The sequence below is a fragment of the Scatophagus argus genome, chromosome 17, assembly GCF_020382885.2.
Source record: "Scatophagus argus isolate fScaArg1 chromosome 17, fScaArg1.pri, whole genome shotgun sequence".
Lineage (NCBI taxonomy): Eukaryota > Metazoa > Chordata > Actinopteri > Scatophagidae > Scatophagus > Scatophagus argus.
Genome location: NC_058509.1, coordinates 15375871 through 15395576, shown reverse-complemented (window position 1 = coordinate 15395576; position 19706 = coordinate 15375871). Strand labels below are relative to the sequence as shown.

At 43.1% G+C, this 19706-nt stretch overlaps 3 protein-coding genes across 4 annotated transcripts; all 3 read left to right on the top strand.

The window, feature by feature from the left end:
- The first annotated feature begins 4432 nt into the window (after positions 1-4432).
- Positions 4433-7652, top strand: zbtb8b (zinc finger and BTB domain containing 8B). Of its 2 annotated transcripts, none has more exons than XM_046417586.1 (5): positions 4433-4557; positions 4699-4891; positions 5393-6299; positions 6472-6650; positions 6917-7652. In XM_046417586.1, the coding sequence occupies exons 2-5, from the start codon at positions 4718-4720 to the stop codon at positions 7229-7231; spliced, it is 1575 nt and encodes a 524-aa protein (XP_046273542.1). In that variant the 5' UTR covers positions 4433-4557; positions 4699-4717; the 3' UTR covers positions 7232-7652. The 2 variants fall into 2 exon arrangements, with proteins under 2 accessions (XP_046273542.1, XP_046273543.1); XM_046417587.1 differs by having other exon boundaries at positions 4473-4557; positions 6882-7177.
- Positions 7653-8049: 397 nt separating this feature from the next.
- On the top strand, positions 8050-10740 carry LOC124074554 (tissue alpha-L-fucosidase-like). The gene is made up of 7 exons (XM_046417588.1): positions 8050-8557; positions 8782-8916; positions 9127-9370; positions 9511-9711; positions 9775-9965; positions 10143-10242; positions 10329-10740. The coding sequence occupies exons 1-7, from the start codon at positions 8184-8186 to the stop codon at positions 10464-10466; spliced, it is 1383 nt and encodes a 460-aa protein (XP_046273544.1). The 5' UTR covers positions 8050-8183; the 3' UTR covers positions 10467-10740.
- A 1704-nt stretch (positions 10741-12444) lies between these two features.
- LOC124074555 (tissue alpha-L-fucosidase-like) lies at positions 12445-16519 on the top strand. Its single transcript, XM_046417589.1, has 8 exons — positions 12445-12984; positions 13114-13248; positions 13906-14043; positions 14254-14359; positions 14448-14648; positions 15017-15207; positions 15730-15829; positions 16099-16519. The coding sequence occupies exons 1-8, from the start codon at positions 12644-12646 to the stop codon at positions 16231-16233; spliced, it is 1347 nt and encodes a 448-aa protein (XP_046273545.1). The 5' UTR covers positions 12445-12643; the 3' UTR covers positions 16234-16519.
- Positions 16520-19706: the final 3187 nt, after the last annotated feature.

Sequence of the window (19706 nt, the reverse complement as noted above, 5' to 3'; positions counted from 1 at the left end):
GGATGCCCCAAAGTCCTCCAATGAGAAAAACAAACCTGAAAAAAAAGCAAACTGTTACTATTTTTAAGTGCTTAAAGAATGTCGTTCGGTGCCATGACTTAAAGGCATGCCGGCCCTCGTCCGTAATCAGTTCATTCTGACTGCACTCGTCCGCCACATCACACATAGGACGCAATCTTTTGTAGCCGCAGAGAAGGAGGAGGAGGAGGAGGAAGAAAAGGGGAAAGTGAAAAATGAAAGAGTTCAGGGCTTATCCGCTGTGTCCCCTCAGTCATGCATGCGACTGTGTCTGATTTGGTGGCTCGGGGAGCTTAAGACCCAGCTAATATTAGCCACTGTAAAACTAGTTTTGCTCAAGCATTTTGACTGGGAAGCTGACTATCATTCAAGTTTATGGAGGAGACTAAATTTTATTGCACAGAGTCATGTGATCCTTAATTCTTCTGTCAGCTTTCTATTTTTTCAGTGCCTTAAAAAAAAAAAGCATTCAAGTGTGTGCAAGCTCTGAAAAAGAAGTGTACACAACAAGGAGATTCACAGATTTGGGTTAATTAGACAACAGGTTGGTTCAGAAGAGCTGGTGCTCCATCTCTCCACCCGTTTTACTCTCCTCTGCTTGTCTGCTGCTCACTGACAGCCCCTCACTTTCCCAAATCCCTCTTATAACTTTACACCTCAGATTACGACCTTATCAGGGAGGCATCCAGCCGACACCTCGCTCCGACGGCAGCCCTGAAGAGCGTGCATAAGCTCCTAAAAACCAACATTAAAACTTGCCGCCGCCGCACTGCTGGGTAATTTTTGGAGTTCCCAGAAGGGGATTACACTAAGTGTGCAGGAAAAGAAAGCAACATTTTTATGTAAGCACAGATGAGCCTGGCATTATTCTCATGTCCAGTGAGTGCTGCTACCACTTTTTAATGGTCCTGATGCTTTTATGATTAAAAATTAAGAGATGCACTGAGTCTGCCTGTGTTCTTGTTTTGCCCTCGCCAAGCGAAGTCTGTGTTGCTCATTAAAACTAATCAACTGGATCAGCTCAGCACAGTCTGTACCGCATGTTGGAGGGAAGACGTGATGAAGAGGCCGAGATATCTCTTCAAATTTTTGGATCCTTTGGGTCCTTTTCTTATGTATGGATGAATTATAAACTGGATTTTATTTAACAACCTCGCTGCTCACTTGTGGTGGGTCATAACTGACCAGCTCTCTCATCATAAATTTACTTCCACGTTACACAATTTTGTAAGTCATTTGTCTGTTTAATTTCTTGCTTGATCTTTTCAATTCTTGAATCAAATCACAAGTAGATGAGTTTAGTTGATTTTATTAGGTCTCCTTGTATCTGCCCGCAACTGACTTACAGATAGATCAGATTGTAGATGTTACTATCAGTGCTCACTGAATGCCAAGAGACAATTGCAGGCAGCCAAGAGACAATTGCAGGCAGCTTTTTTCTCTGTAAACGCAGGCGCAGTCATTTTTTACATCAAACAAACACACAACAATGCCATGACAAAGCTTGACTCACAGCAGAGCTATATGGACGTAGATAGACACGAAAGGTTTTACACAAATTCAGAAAAGTACACCCAACAGATGTTCATGCAAAACTGGCTCGCTGAAAGGCATACTTGTGTAGTGAACTAATTCTATACACTCTGCATGGAGCTCATGCACAAACACACACACTGTCTTTCTCAGACATGAAAACTTCAGCGCTTGAGGATGACTAGCTAACTGTATATAGTACAGCAGGCTTTGATCTTTGGACTTGGCTGTGGCAGAGACAGCCAGCCAGCGCTGAGGCCCTGTGCTACCGGAAGCTTGTGGTCTGGGACGGCTCCATTTACTACTCTGTTCTGGTGCTAAATATACAATAATAAAAAGGCTGGCAGATTTATTTCAGACTGTGATACATTTCCTCTCCAGCGATGGAAGAAAGAACAGCGAGAGACAGACGTCTCCAGATCACCGAAGAACATTAAGTGATAATTACAGAGAGAGATAGACAGAATAAGAGGGACGAGGTTTCCCCCTCTCGCTTTTCTCTTCCTTTTCCTCTGCCACCACAGAAGAGAGCGGCGTCTCCAAACTTAAGAGGGGCGCCCGCTCTCTTAGACTCCCAATGATTGGCTGTGATTGCATTATCTGATCGCATGGGTGATAAAAAGACAGCAGAACACACTCTCTCTCACACACACGCCTGTATTTCATTGCTCAATGTTCACAGCCTCCTCAGAAGTCAAACATGTTTTTTTGTGAAAACATCTATAGACGTGTAGCCATAAAAGGAAAAAAAAAATGATTCAAATTCAAACAGCGTCTTTATCTGTTTCAAGTCAGTTTGCTGAAACACACAACCATGCTCACACACATATACACACACACTCCCCTATGTACTCAACTTCACCACCAGTCCACCACACTCTTCTCAAAGCTCTTTGATCCCCGGTCGAGGGTCCTCTCCGCGGTGCCTCTGTCTGAATTCCAGAGATTCTGGGATAATTCAAACGTTTCACGGCACATACTTGGTCCCCCCAGGAGACAGCGGCGGAGATGGAAAATGCCACCACGGTCTCTCTCCCTCCATTGTCCCTACTCTTTAATCAGGCCCTCTCTGTGGCTCGCGCTGCCACCGTGGTGTGTTGTCTCAGCCTGGGAAAATGCCGGCCTAAGTGGCTGTTATGTGCTGAGGCGCAGACCGCAGGGACCCAGAGGGGTGCTGCTGGAGCCCTCTGTGCCAGCCGTGGGTCTCATAGTGGCTAACACACACAATGAGTGAGGTCCCAAATCTGGATGCAGCCTTACATAACAGTCATCGCTACATTTATTTACTTTTTAGACTGGGCTTCCATCAGTAAATCATATGGCATCGTAATCACAGGCGTAAGCAAAAACCAAGTCATAAATCAAAAGTATTATTTGTGCCTGAGGGTATGCTGGGTGTAAACTAGCATCAAACTGCCACACAGATAGGGCAGTATTGTACAAACTCCAGTGTGATTGCTTGGCTGTGAAACGTCTGTGGAGAGGGAGTTTCCTGCCCATATGTCAACAAAAGACCAAAACAAAGGCCTTGTGTTTCCCTGAGTCAAAGCAAGAAGAAGGTCAGAAACCAGAACTACCTCAGAGTTCAGCTTCGCTTTGGGATAGACTCGTGTTAAGGCTGGGCAGCTGGGTCAACCGACGGGTGGCCTGCCGTCAGCCGGACACAACGCTGCATCAGGTCAAGTTTACAAGGCCTGAGTCAAACCCTGCTGGTTTATACTAGTTTATATTTAGTGCTTATAAGCGTGAATAGAGATTTTATGAGGCGCTATAAATTTCATTTTCAAAAGAGGGTGAGTATGGAGGCTCATGTACGCCTACCCTGCGGTTTCGCCAGGCCACCACGAAGCCTTTGTATTTGTCCTGTTTGCCATGGGAAAATATCTGAAACAAATAAGTCACTTGGTCGGCATCCATCAGTGTAAAAACACTTCTAAGAGCTGTGGATTGTGCTGAGAGGGTGCGGCGCAGTGCTGAAGGAACTACTTGTTTACTCTTGCCATGTCCGAAAATAAAAAAAAGGAATTATTTTCTCTCCGAAATCAAAGACAAATAAACAAGTATTCTTGAGCAGACAACGTGGGCAGGCACAAGCCGCCTGCGGTTGCGCAGCGGCATGCTGGACTTGGTATGAGAAGGAGGGTGACACTTTGAGGTTCTTCCCCACAACCTCACCATCATCATCATTGTCATCATCACTGAAGTGTCTGCAATGGAGAAAGGCAGACATAACTCTTAGAAGTTAAAGTGAAGAAAACATATCATTGCCATTATGCATCTACGGGGGATTAAGAAACTTGGACAGGCATAGATTCTGGGGAAGATGTAGAGGAAGTGTACCCCTCAATCTTTGGAATGTGTGCATTTGTCCTCCTCAGTAAATACATTAAAGTAGCAGACTTTTATTTTGACAAAATGGTTGCCTGAGAGCATTATGTCCCATTATATTTTTAACTATAGCCTTTTTTTTCTTAACATAAATAAGGAAAATAAATTGATGCAGAATAGGTACAGATAGGTGCATTAAGAAAATCACCAAAATTCAAGAAACTCAAGGGTTTGATGCTCACAATTTCCTATAGAGGACCTTTACACTCCCTGGTTGACATGTGATCCTTCCCCAATGTTGAAAAAGAACCTGTATTATAACCTATATACATTTTAACTGCTAACTGACTATTTGGCTTTGAAGTGGAAAAAAAGCAAGTGAGACAGGTGACAGTTTTAGCAAGTCTGTTTAATATGCCTTTTTTAATGTACAAGTGGAAGTTAAACACTGTATAATCGAATCCAATAATAAATCCAGAAATAGAATATAGTTTTTTTTTATACTGATGTAAACCAGAGCCTGTTCTACATCCTCCGCTACGCTAGGCGGCGGTATGCGCACAAAAGTCGATATTACAATTCGCAGAAAAGAAAAGGAGGAGGAAGGAGGCGGAAGTGGTTTGCTAATGTTTACCTTTGTATAAAGATTTTGTCACGTTCGCTCGCTTATTTATTCAGGTGAGATTATATTGTAGTGTTCTTACATTTCAATGTGTCTTATAGGTCGGCTTGCTTCTTAGTCTCTTGTTAGTTTGTTGTTTTTGTCGACACGCCCATAAATGCTTCTGTCTGTCTCTGTGTCTTCCCTTTCCCTGTCAGGGCTCTCAGAGGTGTAGGCATGGAGATGCCCTGCTACCTGTCCAAACTGCTCTTTGAGCTCAATGAGCAGCGAAAGCGGGACTTCTTCTGTGACTGCAGCATCCTTGTCGAAGGCCGTGTGTTCAAAGCCCATCGGAATGTGTTATTTGCTGGGAGCGGGTATTTCCGAGCTCTCCTCGTCCACTATCTACAGGTGAAAACAGCTGATATCAGTGCTTCTCCAAGACTTTTTTTTTCTAGGAAATGTGGGCGATGTTGGACTTGTGTTCACCTTTTTATTTAGAAACAAATGTAATGATTTGCTGTGTTAACAATGATTACGTAGTACCTATAAGTCTGAAATTAAAACAAGGAAAAAAAAGCAAATCACTTTCTATGATAGCAGTGAAGGAGAATATAATAAATAAAGGACTCATCCATGAGTAGATGGTGGGAGTTTGGGCCCTCCGTAAATAAACAGTGTGAATCCTGTCAAAGCAGAGCATCCAGTATGCTGCAAAAATACATCTTTGTTCTTCCTCTTATGAATCTGATGACTGTTGAAATTTTGAAATAAGCCAGATTCAAAAGCAATGAAAAATGAAGGGAGGAAAACTAGATATGGCTTATGGCCCAGTTCTGTGAACAGCAATATTTGTATTTGTAATGAAGTTAAGTCCTATATTGTTGAATTTCTCAATACATCTATTTTCAGGATAACGGACAGCGCTGCAGCACAGCATCGTTGGACATTGTGACGGCCGATGCCTTCTCTATTATCTTGGACTTCCTTTATTCCGGCCGCTTGGCCCTGAACAGAGGTAATGTCATAGAGGTGATGTCGGCAGCCAGCTACCTGCAGATGACTGATTTGGTAAACTTCTGTAAGGGATACATCCGCTCCTCTTTGGAAATATGCAACAAGGAGGAGAGGAACACAGAGACGGAGAGCGAGGCACAGGATAGAGGGCTGGGCCCTGCAGACAGCGGAACTCCTGCTGCGACTCTCTCCAGCGGCACAAAGGCCTCAGAGCCTCATTCACAGGTGGCAGAGGCGGATAGAGGGTCGGGTTTATGCCCGGAGTCTGTGACCTCGGCCAGAACTCCTTCGTCTAACCCTGTTACTACAACACCAAGCACTAGCCGAGACATGGACAGCGGCTGCCATTCAAGGGAAGAATTTGGATCTGGGAATGAAGGACAGAAGGGACACATGGATCAGGTTAACCTCTCATCCTCTTCATCTTTAACTCCAGAGTTAGTAAACCCCAAGATAGAGTATGACCCAGATGAGGAACTTATGGAGTCCCCTGACACCAAAGACCTGACCTTATATCCTGGGCCCTCTCTTCATAACCCTCATCATAGCAGACTACTTCCTCCAAGTCCATCTCCCTCCACTGAGCGCTCTCCCTTGGGATACAGCCCTTCCTTTAATGCCAGGCAGCTGATGGAGATGTTAGCTAGAAGTGAGGGCCCCAGTCCTGTGGGGGACAGAGCGGGGCAGCGCTTTAACCAAGGAATAGGTAGCAGCACAGGAGGAGGCCGAATGGATGAAGGTCTAGGCTTTGTTGGATCATCTATCATGGAGATCCAGGCTGATTGGCTTGGAGAGGACGCAGGTAATTGGCACCATTTATCTTGGCCCTTCAAATTTCCTGGGGGCATATATTTCTCTGTAGACTTGGTATGTGTTATTCAATGCATCCTCTAGCAGACGAGTAATGATGCACATTGTGCAGTGCCGCTCTACTGAGGAATATCTCAACAGTTGTGCTCTTCCTCCCCCTGCAGGTGATGGTTTGGTAGTGCCAGTGAAACTCCACAAGTGCCCATTCTGCCCATACACTGCCAAACAGAAGGGAATCATGAAGAGGCACATCCGTTGCCACACAGGAGAGAGGCCCTTTCCCTGCCCCATGTGTGGCAAAAGGTTTACAAGACAGGAGCACCTTCGCAGCCATGCCCACAGTGTAAGGACTCACTCGCCTGGTTTTGTTCTGTTGTGCCATTTAAGCTGGTTGTGATACATGGGCCTCTAAAATCTAAGGTTGCTTTTGATTATGGCTGGCTCTCAGTCTTTGACGGAGTGCTGTTACTGTCATTTGTTTTTTGTGTTCAGTGAAAGAAGTATAATGAAAGCAGTAAATCTTTTGGTTCCTGCATTGTTATGCTTCGCCTATGAATAATTTAACGATTCACAGTATGCTGTCTTTCTCACTGTGTTGATCATTGACAGGTCCACAGGCACTACTGGCCAGTGTCATGTAAGAGCTGCAGGCGAACCTTCACTGGATCCAGCGTTTCACCAGGACTCAGACGCTTCGGCATTTGTGACAGCTGCAACTGCGTGACCACCACTCATGATGACTCCGCCCCTGTTCACCCCACCAGCCAGCCGGAGCCCATGGAACGTGCAGACGGGAGTACGGATTGGTCCAGCTTTATGGACGATGTGGATGAGGTGGAGGTTGGCAGAGTGGAGGACTTGGTTGAGAAACAGATGCTGGAAAGGCAGCTGGCTGTATGCCCTGATGTAGGTCACACACTGTGAATTTTTAGCCCACCGTACTTGGAGAGGAAAACTAGTTCTTTGAACCATTTTACTGTTCAAATTAATCCTTGCCATACTGTTACTGATGTTAAATTATTACTGTAAGATTAACTTATCCACTGACTCATTTACAACTACAAATTGTGTCTGTCTGACTGTGAGGAATATTATCTTTAATTGATTTGCCTGGCAGCAAATATTTCTATTTAGTGGATTTCTTTTTATCATGAATGTGATTTTTACTCTCCTGCATATATATTTGCACGGCTGACCAAGTCCAAATTTCTCTATATGTGCTGTACATAAAGAGAATGCGGCTGTCAAATTTGTATTTCACACAGATCTTTCCTAGCTTTACGGAGGTTATAACGGGGCCACTGTACGTGTTGTCACAATAAATGTGTTGTGTATTTATGTGCTATTTTACATGTATATACTTTCTAATCTGCTGTTACACATACATGTCCGAGCTGCTTGTCACCCAATTTGCATCAGGAGATCTGCCTGCCATATGATGATACAAAACGTGCCCTTTGGCCCCCTCTAGTGGTTAAGCCCCGTACAAGATTATTTAGACTTTTAGTAGCGAGAGATCTGTGCCAGTCGTTGGTGAAATCAGGTTTATGACCTACTTACAGACTTACGTACCATACGATGCATAAAAAGATCAATTCAAATGATATTTTCGGTGTTTTTTTTTTCTTGAATTGCGCAAAATCAGTAAATGCTCGGTCAAATCTAACTGGGATGGACTTTACAATTTATTTTATTCAAGCCATTTCCCTTATGTACCGAAAGTGGGCGGCTACATAGTTTGCTCTTCCGGTAAGATAATTCAGGTGTAATGCGTACGTTACAGACAAGCAGGTCACCTGACACGTCTGTCTGACTACATAAAAGTACCAAGATCCTCTTAATCGGCACAGGACAAGTGCCCAACTCAGGAGGGATCATGGCTTTTTACAACCGACCTACATGCGTTACACTTTCGGTTTGTTTGTTGACCCTTCTTATGTTGGGACCTGGATGTATAGCGCGCTACACTGCCGACTGGACCAGTCTGGATGCCAGACCGCTGCCCCAGTGGTACGACGAGGCGAAGATCGGGATTTTCGTACACTGGGGGGTCTTCTCGGTCCCTGGCTTCGGGCAGTATAGTGAGTGGTTCTGGTACTGGTGGCAGTCCGCGAAGCGCGCAGACGAAGTTGAGTTCATGCGGAAAAACTATCCGCCGGGTTTTCAGTATACGGATTTTGCGCCCCAGTTTCGCGCAGAGTTCTTCGATCCGAACAACTGGGCAGATATATTCAAAGCCTCCGGGGCCAGGTATGATCATTAACTTTCTTCCTGGTGTCACCTGATGTTCATCTCGTGCCATGAAAATGTTGACAAACTTGTTTAGGTAGTTTCCGCGTTGCTTTTGGAGCTGTTGCAAGTTCCTTGTATAATCACCACATCCACAATCTGTGTGGCACGGTTTCCTCCAGGCACAAATCCCATCACCGTTGTGACACTCGTGTAAGGGCTTTTATACGTTTATGCATTTACAGGTATGTGGTATTTACAACCAAGCACCATGAAGGATTTACAAACTGGCCCTCAGCAGTCAACTGGAACTGGAACTCAATGGATGTGGGCCCCCACCGTGACCTGGTGGGAGAGGTGTCTGCAGCTATCAGGAAGAAGTGAGGAGACTGCTGCATATACATTCATTATAATATATATAATATACTTTGAAAAAAACAATCCTCAGTGAGAAGGCTGTAGTGCAGATAAATGATGGGATGTAGGTAACAGTGAACCCCCCATATAGCTTTTAAATTAGTCAGAATGAGAAAGGCTAAAAAATATGGCTTACCTGATGTGTGTATTCACTCATAGTTCTCTGCCAACAGGTCACTGCACTTGGGTCTCTACCACTCTCTGTATGACTGGTACAATCCCCTTTACTTGCTGGACAAAGCCTCCGGATTCAAGACACAGAATTACGTTGCCCTTAAGGCTCTTCCAGAGTTAGTGGACCTTGTGATGACGTACAAACCCGACCTCATATGGTCTGATGGGGACTGGGAAGCACCAGATACCTACTGGAACTCTACCCAGTTTCTGGCCTGGCTCTACAATGACAGCCCAGTCAAGGTTAGGGAGTGCTTACAGGAAGAGTTTTCATGAGAGCACATTTATTACCATAATATGGGCCTATTCCTCATATACTCATTCCTAAGTTTATTCTTTGGTAGCATTTTATCAAATGTATAATGGCTTGTGTGTTTCTTCAGGATGCGGTGATTACCAATGACAGATGGGGTAAGGGCTGCTATTGCAAACATGGCGGCTACTACAACTGTGCTGACAGGTACACGCCTGGTCAACTTCCAAACCATAAATGGGAGAAATGCCAGTCCATTGACAGTCGTTCCTGGGGCTACCGAAGAAACATGAAGCTAAGCGAAATCATGGACCTGCCCTCCATCATAAAGGTGAGAGGTCATCATTTCATGATGAATTATTTGGTGATTTTTAATCTGACTCTCTTTCCTTAGGATTTGATGTATGTGGTGGCAATGGGTGGTAACTACCTGCTGAACGTAGGGCCAATGGCAGATGGCATGATTGCCCCTGTGTTTGAGGAGAGACTGAGGGGACTTGGTGCCTGGTTGGACATCAATGGGGAGGCCATCTATGCTACCAAACCGTGGAAGGTCCAGACAGAGAACAGCACAGTCACTGTCTGGTGAGATTGTGATTTTGTTCTTCTCTCTGTCAATCCATTTTCGGCTCGTTAATGGACAGATAGGCTACAGTGGCATCAAGCTTAATGAGCTAGTCCAGGCAGCCTTCTTCTGAGTAACATCATGTAATTTTGTGTTGTAAGATGCTGCTCTAGTCACTGTTTCCTCTTCTCGTATAGGTACACTGCCAAAAACAATACAGTTTATGCTGTCATGCTTGGCTGGCCGCCCAAACAGCTACTTCAGCTCACAACACCAAAGACATCTGCGGCCACAAAAGTAAGCCTGTATGCCAGTGAACTTGAATTTTACTTGCCTTCACTTGACATAATCATATTCTACATACTACTCTTGTACATCCCCAGGTCACACTTCTGGACTATCCTAATGTGCCACTGAAGTGGGCACCACTGACACAAAGAGCTGGACTGACGATTGTTCTGCCTGCTATGCCAGCATCAGCTGGGAATGCCTGGTCACTGAAACTGGAGGGAGTTATATAAAGCCAGAGTTGGAACTAAATCATTTTTAGATCAAGGATTTATTACACTTTACTTTCTGAGTGTGTGTGTGTGCAATTGTAAATTGAATGATGATGATTTAAATGTGAGGGTTACTATGCACAGAAGTATTAAAATGCTGTCAAAGCCTCATAGCAGGAATGAAAACCCCCAAATTGCCTTTTAGAATGAATAATTTAATCACAGGTGGATGAATGTTAACACAAACCCACTTTTTGAGGTTTTCCTTAAAAAAATAAATAATGTGTATAGTACAGTCTGTGTGTGTGTGTGTCCATGTGTCATAGTATACAGACTCAAAGCTGACATATTATTTTCCTTCAAAATTTAGGAGCAGCTTATTAAAAAAAAACCAAAGAAATACTACAAATATTCATATGCATGGGTGGCTTCCATTTTTGCCCAGAGAGACCTAGAAAAACCGTTCACTGAAACACAGTACAGACAAAGACAAAATATTATTCTAGTTTTGTGCGGTACATCAACAGACACAGCCATCTTGACATGCCATAGCAGATAAATGTGCCTAACTCTCTCTTTAAACCTGTTTACCTGCTCAGTATTTCCTATCGAAGTGGTTGCTGTGAAAAAGGTCTCTGGTCGAAAAGAAATCGCCGGGGAGGGCGACAATAAGCCTTTGTTGAGTCCAGTGTGCCAAAAACCACAGAAGAAGAACCATTACTCATGACTCTGCTGTTTTCGCGAGGAAGTGATAGTGTCTGCGGTGCTCCGCAAAAGTCCCCGTTGGACTGACGCTGGCACATGGGGAAGTCACGAGATTTAAGTGAGTTTCAGCGAGGTATGATAGTGGGAGCCCGGCGTGCCGGCTGCAGCATATCGGAAACGGTGACCAGGCTGGGATTTTCAAAGACCAGTGTGTCTCGAGTTTACAGGGAATGGTGCAAGAAGCAGAAAACCTCCAGTCAGCGGGGGTCCTGTGGGAGAAAACGTCTCGTCGATGACAGCGGGGAGAGGAGGATGGAGAGCGTGGTGGAAGCCAACAACCACGCCACGACCGTGCAGATTCAGGCTCTGTATAACAGCAGTGAACAAGAGAAGCCCATCTCTCTCAGGACTACCCGACGGACCTTGAAGCGGCTCGGCTACAGCCACAGGACTCAGCGGCGGGATGCGCTCGTCCTGGCCGGGCTGGGCGCTCTAACTGTGTACGCATCCTGCCCAAAGCAGCTGGAGACATCCACGGACGCCGTGTGCAGTAACGAGAACGACTCGGACGCAAAGGTTCAGACCTCCACGGATCTTGTGTGCAGCAACGTGAAAGACCCGACCCTGGGTGTAGAAGGGTAGAGACCCACCTTTGTTCCCAGGTGGTTCTGGCTGGTTCCGTCTCTCCATTAACTACACAGAGGAAGTTACCCACTGGGCGCAGTTCATTATGTCAATATGTAGCCTACATACACTATTATGTTCTAACAGAAAATAAAAATATAAATCTGAACACAAATGAGGTTTTAAAAAAAGCTATGTCCATATGCATTTAACAAAATAAAGGCTATAAGTTTTCACCTTCTTTCGCCATATCATATGCCAAGCAGGTCTAATCTAATCTGTCCAACGTCTGCTTTGGAGTCACTCCATTTGTTTCCTCTCTTATTTATTTTTAATTTCTTTGAAGTTGCTTAACTCTACAAATAGAGGTTTCTCATTTTATATAATGTAAAAAAAATATGTGTGCAGTTGTATCATTTCCTGAGTCTTTTCTTTATATCAACATCTGTCCAAAACTGAATAATTAATATTGCATTCTTTCTAAGTAATATGTATTCTTTCATAGTAATATGCTGTGCAAGTATTCCAGATAAACTTTATTATTAACACATTAATAAAAAACAAATTCCAGTGTCTCTGTGTACAGATATTGCTTATATTTTTGTTGTTAAATAAAGTTGTGAGGGAAAAAAACACACAAGCGGGCAATCACGTGACAACTTATGTGATTGCAGTCATATGATGGGAAGTGTTTTACCTGAACAACAGTGAAATCCCTAGTGCTAATGCAGCCGCCGGGGGTGGAACAGTTTAATGTTATCGTAGGCTGAAGACATATCTGCGCTAAACTGCGTGGCTTAGCTGCGTTGTAGCATCACCGTGAGCGCACAGCCCGAGGAGCTAACAGGTGGGCTAACCCCTTTGCAGTCATGCTGGCGGTATTTGTCTTAGTCCTTGCTATAGTTTGCCAAGCATCGGCTCGGTATACTGCGAACTGGACGAGTTTGGACGCTAGACCGCTTCCTTCGTGGTACGACGAGGCCAAGGTGGGGATTTTTGTCCACTGGGGTGTGTTTTCTGTCCCCGGGTTTGGCAGCGAGTGGTTCTGGTGGCACTGGCAGGGGCAGCAGCCGCCGGATCAGAAGTGTGTGAACTACATGTCAAAGAACTACCCGCCCGGGTTCAGCTATCCGGAGTTTGCTCCCCAATTTCACGCTCAGTTCTTCGAGCCGGGGGACTGGGCGGACATATTCAAGGCTTCTGGGGCAAAGTGAGTATATCTCTGTAGCTAAATGTTGCGCAGAGAATCTGAGAGACCGTTACACTTCCTGTATTGGGCAGGTTATTTTACCTGCCTCTAAACTTGCTTGTGTATGTTACTAAATTATCTTCACTGCAGATATGTCGTCCTAACTGCCAAACACCACGAAGGGTTTACTAACTGGTGGTCTCCATACTCCTGGAACTGGAATGCACTTGATACTGGTCCTCACAGGGATCTAGTGGGAGACCTGGGGGAGGCGGTGCGCAAAAGGTGGGCCATCAGATGTTCAGTTATGAAGCTCAGGTTAAAGTGTTTATAGCTGGTACTATTTAAAGTACTTACATGCATATACAAATAATGCAGCGCAGTGTTGTACAATCCGCCCTGCTCGTTAAACGTTTCTTAAGACACTAGTCTGTTGTTAAGCAATGCGGGTATAGCCGGTCTTCTTCTGAGGACATAATGCTGGATTTGGAAGGCTTATAGTCAGGTTTCACAATCTGTTACTGAAACTTCACGCCTTGATAGTTGTTTGGGTCTACTTTATTAAATCACTAGCTGTGGATTAGGCCTGCACCAATCTGATGTGTTGACATGGATACGACCTTATTGAGTAAGTTGTGTATCGGCCAGTCATATGATTTCTTGTCAGTGTCGTAATAAAAAATTCTCTTCTTCCTTTACCACTTCATGCATTCATTGGTAGCTACAGGATGAGCTCTTAAAGCATCACAGCTTCCCTGTTCTTATGATATCTGACATAAAAGTTGAAGTAAGATTAAATAGTTGAATTCGTGGTGTTTGCATTTGATCACGTCATTCAAGATATCTTGCTTTACTAAATTTGAGTGCTAATTTTTGATAAGAGTAACTTATTTCTGATTGTCTTCTGTGAGAGATTTTAAGGTTTTCCATCTCCTTGTTTAGGTCCTTGCACTATGGTCTCTATAACTCACTGTATGAGTGGTTCCACCCCCTCTACCTGAAGGACAAGAAGAATGGGTTCAAAACACAGGAGTTTGTGATGCATAAACTACTACCAGAGCTTTACAACATGGTTGTTAGGTCTGTAGCACTTATATGAATTCATCAGCTGACTGCAATACAAATGTGCTCATTTCCCTGCTGTGGGATCAATAAAGTTCATCTTATCTTATTGCTCTTGGATGGAATATAATCAGACTTTTATTGAGTTGCACCTGTGTGAAGTACAAGCCATAATCAGTACTTTATTTTAAGGCATTATGTTTAAACCTTTGCCTTGTTGTTTTGCAGGTACAGACCTGAGGTGATCTGGTCTGATGGGGACTGGGAAGCACCAGACACCTACTGGAACTCCACCGACTTCCTGGCCTGGCTCTACAATGACAGCCCAGTCAAAGTAAGTGTTTTTACAGCAGATTTTAACTGAGCTACTTGGTTTATTAACTATTTCATTTCATATACTTACCAGATCTTCTTCGTTGTAGGATACTGTTGTGACCAATGACAGATGGGGAGTTGGCTGTGCCTGTAAACATGGTGGCTACTATAACTGTCAAGACAAATATACTCCGGGCCAGCTGCCCAAGCACAAGTGGGAGAAGTGCACATCGGTAGACACGTTCTCATGGGGTTACCGTCGAAACATGAAGATGAGTGAACTGATGGACCTGCCCTCTATCATAGAGGTGAGCATATGTGATGGTATTATTTTATAATTGACCAAATATAGGCTAGCTAGACTGCGTTTGCCTTTGTATATGGATTTCATACTGAATACAGATCATTAATGCTCTTGTACAAGGCTGACCTCGGCACATTCCTGAAAGTGTTAATTGGTAACATAAATCTGTCATAGAAGTGTTGTTTTTATAATTGGTCAGTTTGCTGATTCATAATTTGCTACAAACACTTGTGACTTGATTTTGTTATCATTACCAAGAGACATGATGTGTCAGTCATCTTATGTCTGACTGCTTGAAATGTGTATAGCATGATGTATATCATTCATGTGATCAGTCTCTGACTGGTTGTCCTCCTCCTGCTTCTATCACAGGATCTGGTCCACACAGTGGCTCTGGGAGGTAACTACCTTTTGAATGTGGGTCCCACACCTGATGGGATGATCCCTGTGGTGTTTGAGGAGAGGCTCAGGGGTGTTGGAGCCTGGCTAGAGATCAACGGGGAGGCCATCTATGCCTCCAAACCCTGGAGGATCCAGACTGAGAACACCACTGTACCAATCTGGTAAGAAATGGAGGAAGAAAGCTGGATCACCACAAGCAGTTGCTGATTTTGTCGTTCCTGTAATTTATAATTAAAAGCACTAAACTCTATAAGGGGGTTATAATCTCTTGTTGCATTACCACATTGTATGTAGGAGATATTCAGTTTAAAGTGTTGCTATGCAGAACACCACTTTATGTTGCTGTGGAAAAGCTGCTGCTTTTTAGGGTTCAGTGTGGGAAAGTATTCACTATTATCATGTTTAAGTGGGTGATATAATAATCACATTAATAATCATGAACATTACTAATAATAAAACCTCTGAAAATTGCTATATTAGAAATTGTTGATGTAATTGGTTCATTTCCCAACCTGCAGTTTGTGCATAAATCTGGGGGAGATGTTGACAATGCAAAGCCATGAACATTTGGAACAAACAAGCACTTACACAAAATTACTTCATGGTGACTTCTTGTCAGCCTCTGACTCAGATAAAATATTTTGAGTTGAACTGATGCAAGTTGTATTATCCATTTCCTCTAGGTATACATCTAAAGGGACAACAGTTTATGCCATTATGACAACCAAGCCCCCCAAACCCACAGTGCAACTACTGGGACCTAAAACATCAACAACCACTAAGGTAAACAGACTGAGATAGTGTTGTCTGTGTTGTTATTTACAAGTATAGTGAGGCCTTGATAAAACAAAAATAAACCCTGTACTCGCTGTCCACAATGTGAGATTTCACAGAGAAGTAACGTTACAGTTTACTGACGTAGCGAAAGAAAAAAAAAAACTAACACATGACTAACACATCTTGGTTATTTTGTGTAAAATTTGAGGTGAATCCTGTGATTCCTCATACATGAATTTAATAAACTAAATAACTCATTTTGGCCCCTTTTCTAGGTGACCTTGTTGGGGAATCCAAATCCCTTACCCTGGTCGCCAGTCTACCCCAATGCTGGCCTCATTGTCCTTCTACCTGAACTGCCCTACTCCTCCGGTCAAGCCTGGACACTCAAATTGGATGGTGTCCAGTGAGCCTTAAACCTCTACAAGGCTAAATTGTGAGATTTTTTTTATTATTGTTTCCATGATGTTTGTATGATAAGGGGAAACTTATACACTATGGTTGAGAGGACAACGCTTGTGTAAGTATTTTTGCCAAAATGAAAGAATGAAACTCTCCTCTTCAGTGATTCCTTTGTAGCTTCTTTTTTGGAGTGTTTGGAGTGTTGTTTGAAAATGTACAGTTCACACCCAAAGCACTACTTATTTTTTTACTAAATGCATTGAAAATGCTTGAATAAAAGATGATTTGTCTAAATGGTTGTGTCTATATGGTTTCTTCATGACCTGAAAGGTTATTCTGAAGTAGCTCTGAGAAACATGCCAGGGTTCAGAACTTGGCAGTGTATAAACTTTATTAAGATAGAAACAAACTAAACATTAAACAACCAATTTAAAGTGCACAACTATAAATATATGCAAGATATATATTGTTTTTAAAGTGCTTTATAAATAAACCTGAATTGAATTGAATTGAAAGAAAATACACATTTCATATCACAAGCATAGAAAAGCACGACAAAGAAATAAGGATAATTGAATATAAATAACAACAATAAAAATACGAGTCAAAATACACAAATCCTTCATACACAGAACTAAAACCTGACCCTTCTGGTGACAACATCTCCCATTAGGAAAAAAGAAATCTGATGCGACCTAACTTGGCCCTCTGCGTACCAACTCGGTCCTTATGCTGTCTGTCAGAGGTGATGGCCAGTCTGCAGGGTCTGTTGAAAGAGGCTAGTGGAAGTTGAACTTTGTGGGGGTTCAGGCATTTCTGTAGAACAGCACATTTGATTTAGCACATTATTCAAAGCACACAGCAGTGGAACAAAACATAGTTTTAAGAAATAGCAAAACTGGATTAATCACAACTAATAGGAAAAAGGAAGAAGAAGAATCAACTTTACTGGCTGTATATATATTTTTTACATACACATACTGAAATTGTCTTCTGCATTTGACACACACAGGAGCAGTGGGCAGCATCAGTGCCCGGGGAGCATATTGGGGGGTTAAGTGCCTTGCTCAAGGGCACATCAGCCGGCTAATGAAGGCGGGGAGCATTTTTTTGCATTAATCACTCCACCATACCCAATTTTTTCCTGCCCGTCCGGTGGGGAAATCGAACCGGTGACCCTCCGATCACAAGCCACTTCTCCAAACTCTAGGCCACGGCTGCCCCCCACAAAATATGTGTACAGGCAGGTAAAATTCACAGATAAAAACACACTGCTACTTCTACTTTCTCTCACACACACACAAATGACAGCAAAATACCGCCCACCTATAGGCTCCTGCTGAGGAGAAGCAGCAGCAAACTCCTCATGGCCTTCCTGAGACATGGCAGGAGATGCCATAGAAGCCATAGCAGCCGTAGAGGTGGATGGGATCTCCTCATCCTCTGCTACAGATGAGGCCTCTGTAGCTGGAGACTCATCCTAGGCAGGAGGTGCTCCAAAATATTTTAGCAGTGCCCCTGGAAAAGTGTATCAGTGTAAACATGCATGAACGGCACACTTAAATACATTAGCTATCACTTAATGTCATTTACTATTACATGCTATTAACCTCCAGATTAACCAACGGGGAGAAATGCTACATTGCCCAAATTCTATTAACGTTATACTGAGACAGAAAATAATGGGCGAAATGTGGGCAACGTCCGTCTTTTTAAGGCTAGCTTACTGCACGGAAAATCCCGACGTCCAAATACAAATACAATACAAATAAATACGCAGCGATAACCAAATGGTCACAAAGCAATTACAGCAAAGGTGCTGATAGCTTAAGTGTAGACACAGTTATTGGTATGTATGTATGTTAACTCAGATAATGCTCAGGTAAACTATAACTAGCGCACAAAACAGCAAACAAGCTAACGACCGCTAAACAATTAACGTTAGCCCCTTTTCGTAACATAATTACAGTCGTACGCTACAGAGAGAACATTAGCAACATACCTTTGTTTTTGGACCGTTTCTCCTCTTCTTCTTTCATTTTCTTTCTGAAATAAACACCCAATAGCTTTGGCCTTTTTCTGTCCATTATGTTTATTACCTGAATCGGAGTCGCCTCGGGAATCAACAGGTTAAGCTAATGCCAATGCCCTCTGACGTGACGGACAGCAGGGGTCAAGACTAAACCAACACATTGATGGTGTACAGATTCTGTCTCATTTTTGAATAGTAAGGCTGTATTATTGGCCTTCGCACAACCCTATTAGACGAAAACAAGAGTGTATGGAATTTGAAATAGGCCTAAAGTAGGCAACTAGTGTTATGAATGAAATTTACTTTGAGTGCTTTTTGATTCCATAACTGTGGAACAATTAGGAGGATTCCCGTTCCCCCTCCTCCTTATTTCAGTGGTTTGACCTCGGTGAGTGATCCGACCTCCGCCTCCACCCCCCTCTTGCAGAGTTGCAGTAAGTGCGGCGGCGCTCTCGGGGGACGTAATTATAACGCAGGGGGCCCCAATTATTAATTAATTATTTAAATATTTTTTATCTTTTTTTTTTTTTTTTTTTTTTTTGGGTGGGCGGGGCGGAGGTCCTCACATGCCGCCCATATGAGAAACCGCTACTGGAACTTGGGGTAAACATAAAGACATATTAAAGCAGTGTTGGTCATAGTCCACTTTGAGACCATTTTCTCACCATGTTCTTGGTCTTGTTAGGGTTTTTGAAACACTGAAATCTCTCAAAGCAAGGTCAAGAGACAAAGTTGTCATGCTGTTGTTGATGTTTCAGACACAATTTCCTCTTAGAAAACTCAAATCTAAATGAGTTTCTGTAGTGTCTGATAAGATGTACAAACCTTGAGCAGTGCTTTTTACTCTGACATATGACTGAGAAACATCTTTTCTGACTGTAGGAAAGACTCAGTACATGAAAACAGTGGAAGAAGCTGTTAGTATCAGCACTGGGGTCCTGAATAATAATAATATTTTGTTAGATGAGTAGTTTGACACTTTGGGAATTTCACTTACTTGCTTTCTGGCAGATGAGAGGACTGACACCACTCATGTCTGTTATTCCACATGAAGCTACAGCCAGTAAGATCTTATCTTAGCTTAGCATAAAGACAGGAAACAGCTATCTTGGATTTGGCCTAGGTAACAAAATCCACCTACCTGCACCTTCACAGGTCATGTTTTATGTAATGTCTTGTTTGCTTACCACCATTGCCTGATGGAGCAGATAAGCTGAGTTTTTGATAGTTCAACTCTTTTAGAAACTTATAACTAAGCATGTATTATGTTTATACAAATTTTGATTATTATGCTTTTTGTCATGAATATTTAATATTATAAGGACATTCTTAAGGTTTGAAACAAGTTTTCTGGGAAACAAAACTGATTCAGAGTTCAGAGAAAATCAACACAAAGAAAGACAAAAGAGACACAGTACCTCTCATTTAACTCGCTAAAATAGCTTTATA

Excerpts from the sequence above, each read along its gene's own strand:
- zbtb8b (XM_046417586.1), top strand. The coding sequence starts at position 4,718 with ATGGAGATGCCCTGCTACCTGTCCAAACTGCTCTTTGAGCTCAATGAG. Across the intron at positions 4,892-5,392 it reads TCCTCGTCCACTATCTACAG|GATAACGGACAGCGCTGCAG; the intron begins GTGAAAACAGCT and ends ATCTATTTTCAG. Across the intron at positions 6,651-6,916 it reads TTCGCAGCCATGCCCACAGT|GTCCACAGGCACTACTGGCC; the intron begins GTAAGGACTCAC and ends GATCATTGACAG.
- LOC124074554 (XM_046417588.1), top strand. The coding sequence starts at position 8,184 with ATGGCTTTTTACAACCGACCTACATGCGTTACACTTTCGGTTTGTTTG. Across the intron at positions 8,558-8,781 it reads TTCAAAGCCTCCGGGGCCAG|GTATGTGGTATTTACAACCA; the intron begins GTATGATCATTA and ends ATGCATTTACAG. Across the intron at positions 9,371-9,510 it reads ACAATGACAGCCCAGTCAAG|GATGCGGTGATTACCAATGA; the intron begins GTTAGGGAGTGC and ends GTGTTTCTTCAG.
- LOC124074555 (XM_046417589.1), top strand. The coding sequence starts at position 12,644 with ATGCTGGCGGTATTTGTCTTAGTCCTTGCTATAGTTTGCCAAGCATCG. Across the intron at positions 15,208-15,729 it reads AACACCACTGTACCAATCTG|GTATACATCTAAAGGGACAA; the intron begins GTAAGAAATGGA and ends CATTTCCTCTAG. Across the intron at positions 15,830-16,098 it reads AAACATCAACAACCACTAAG|GTGACCTTGTTGGGGAATCC; the intron begins GTAAACAGACTG and ends CCCCTTTTCTAG.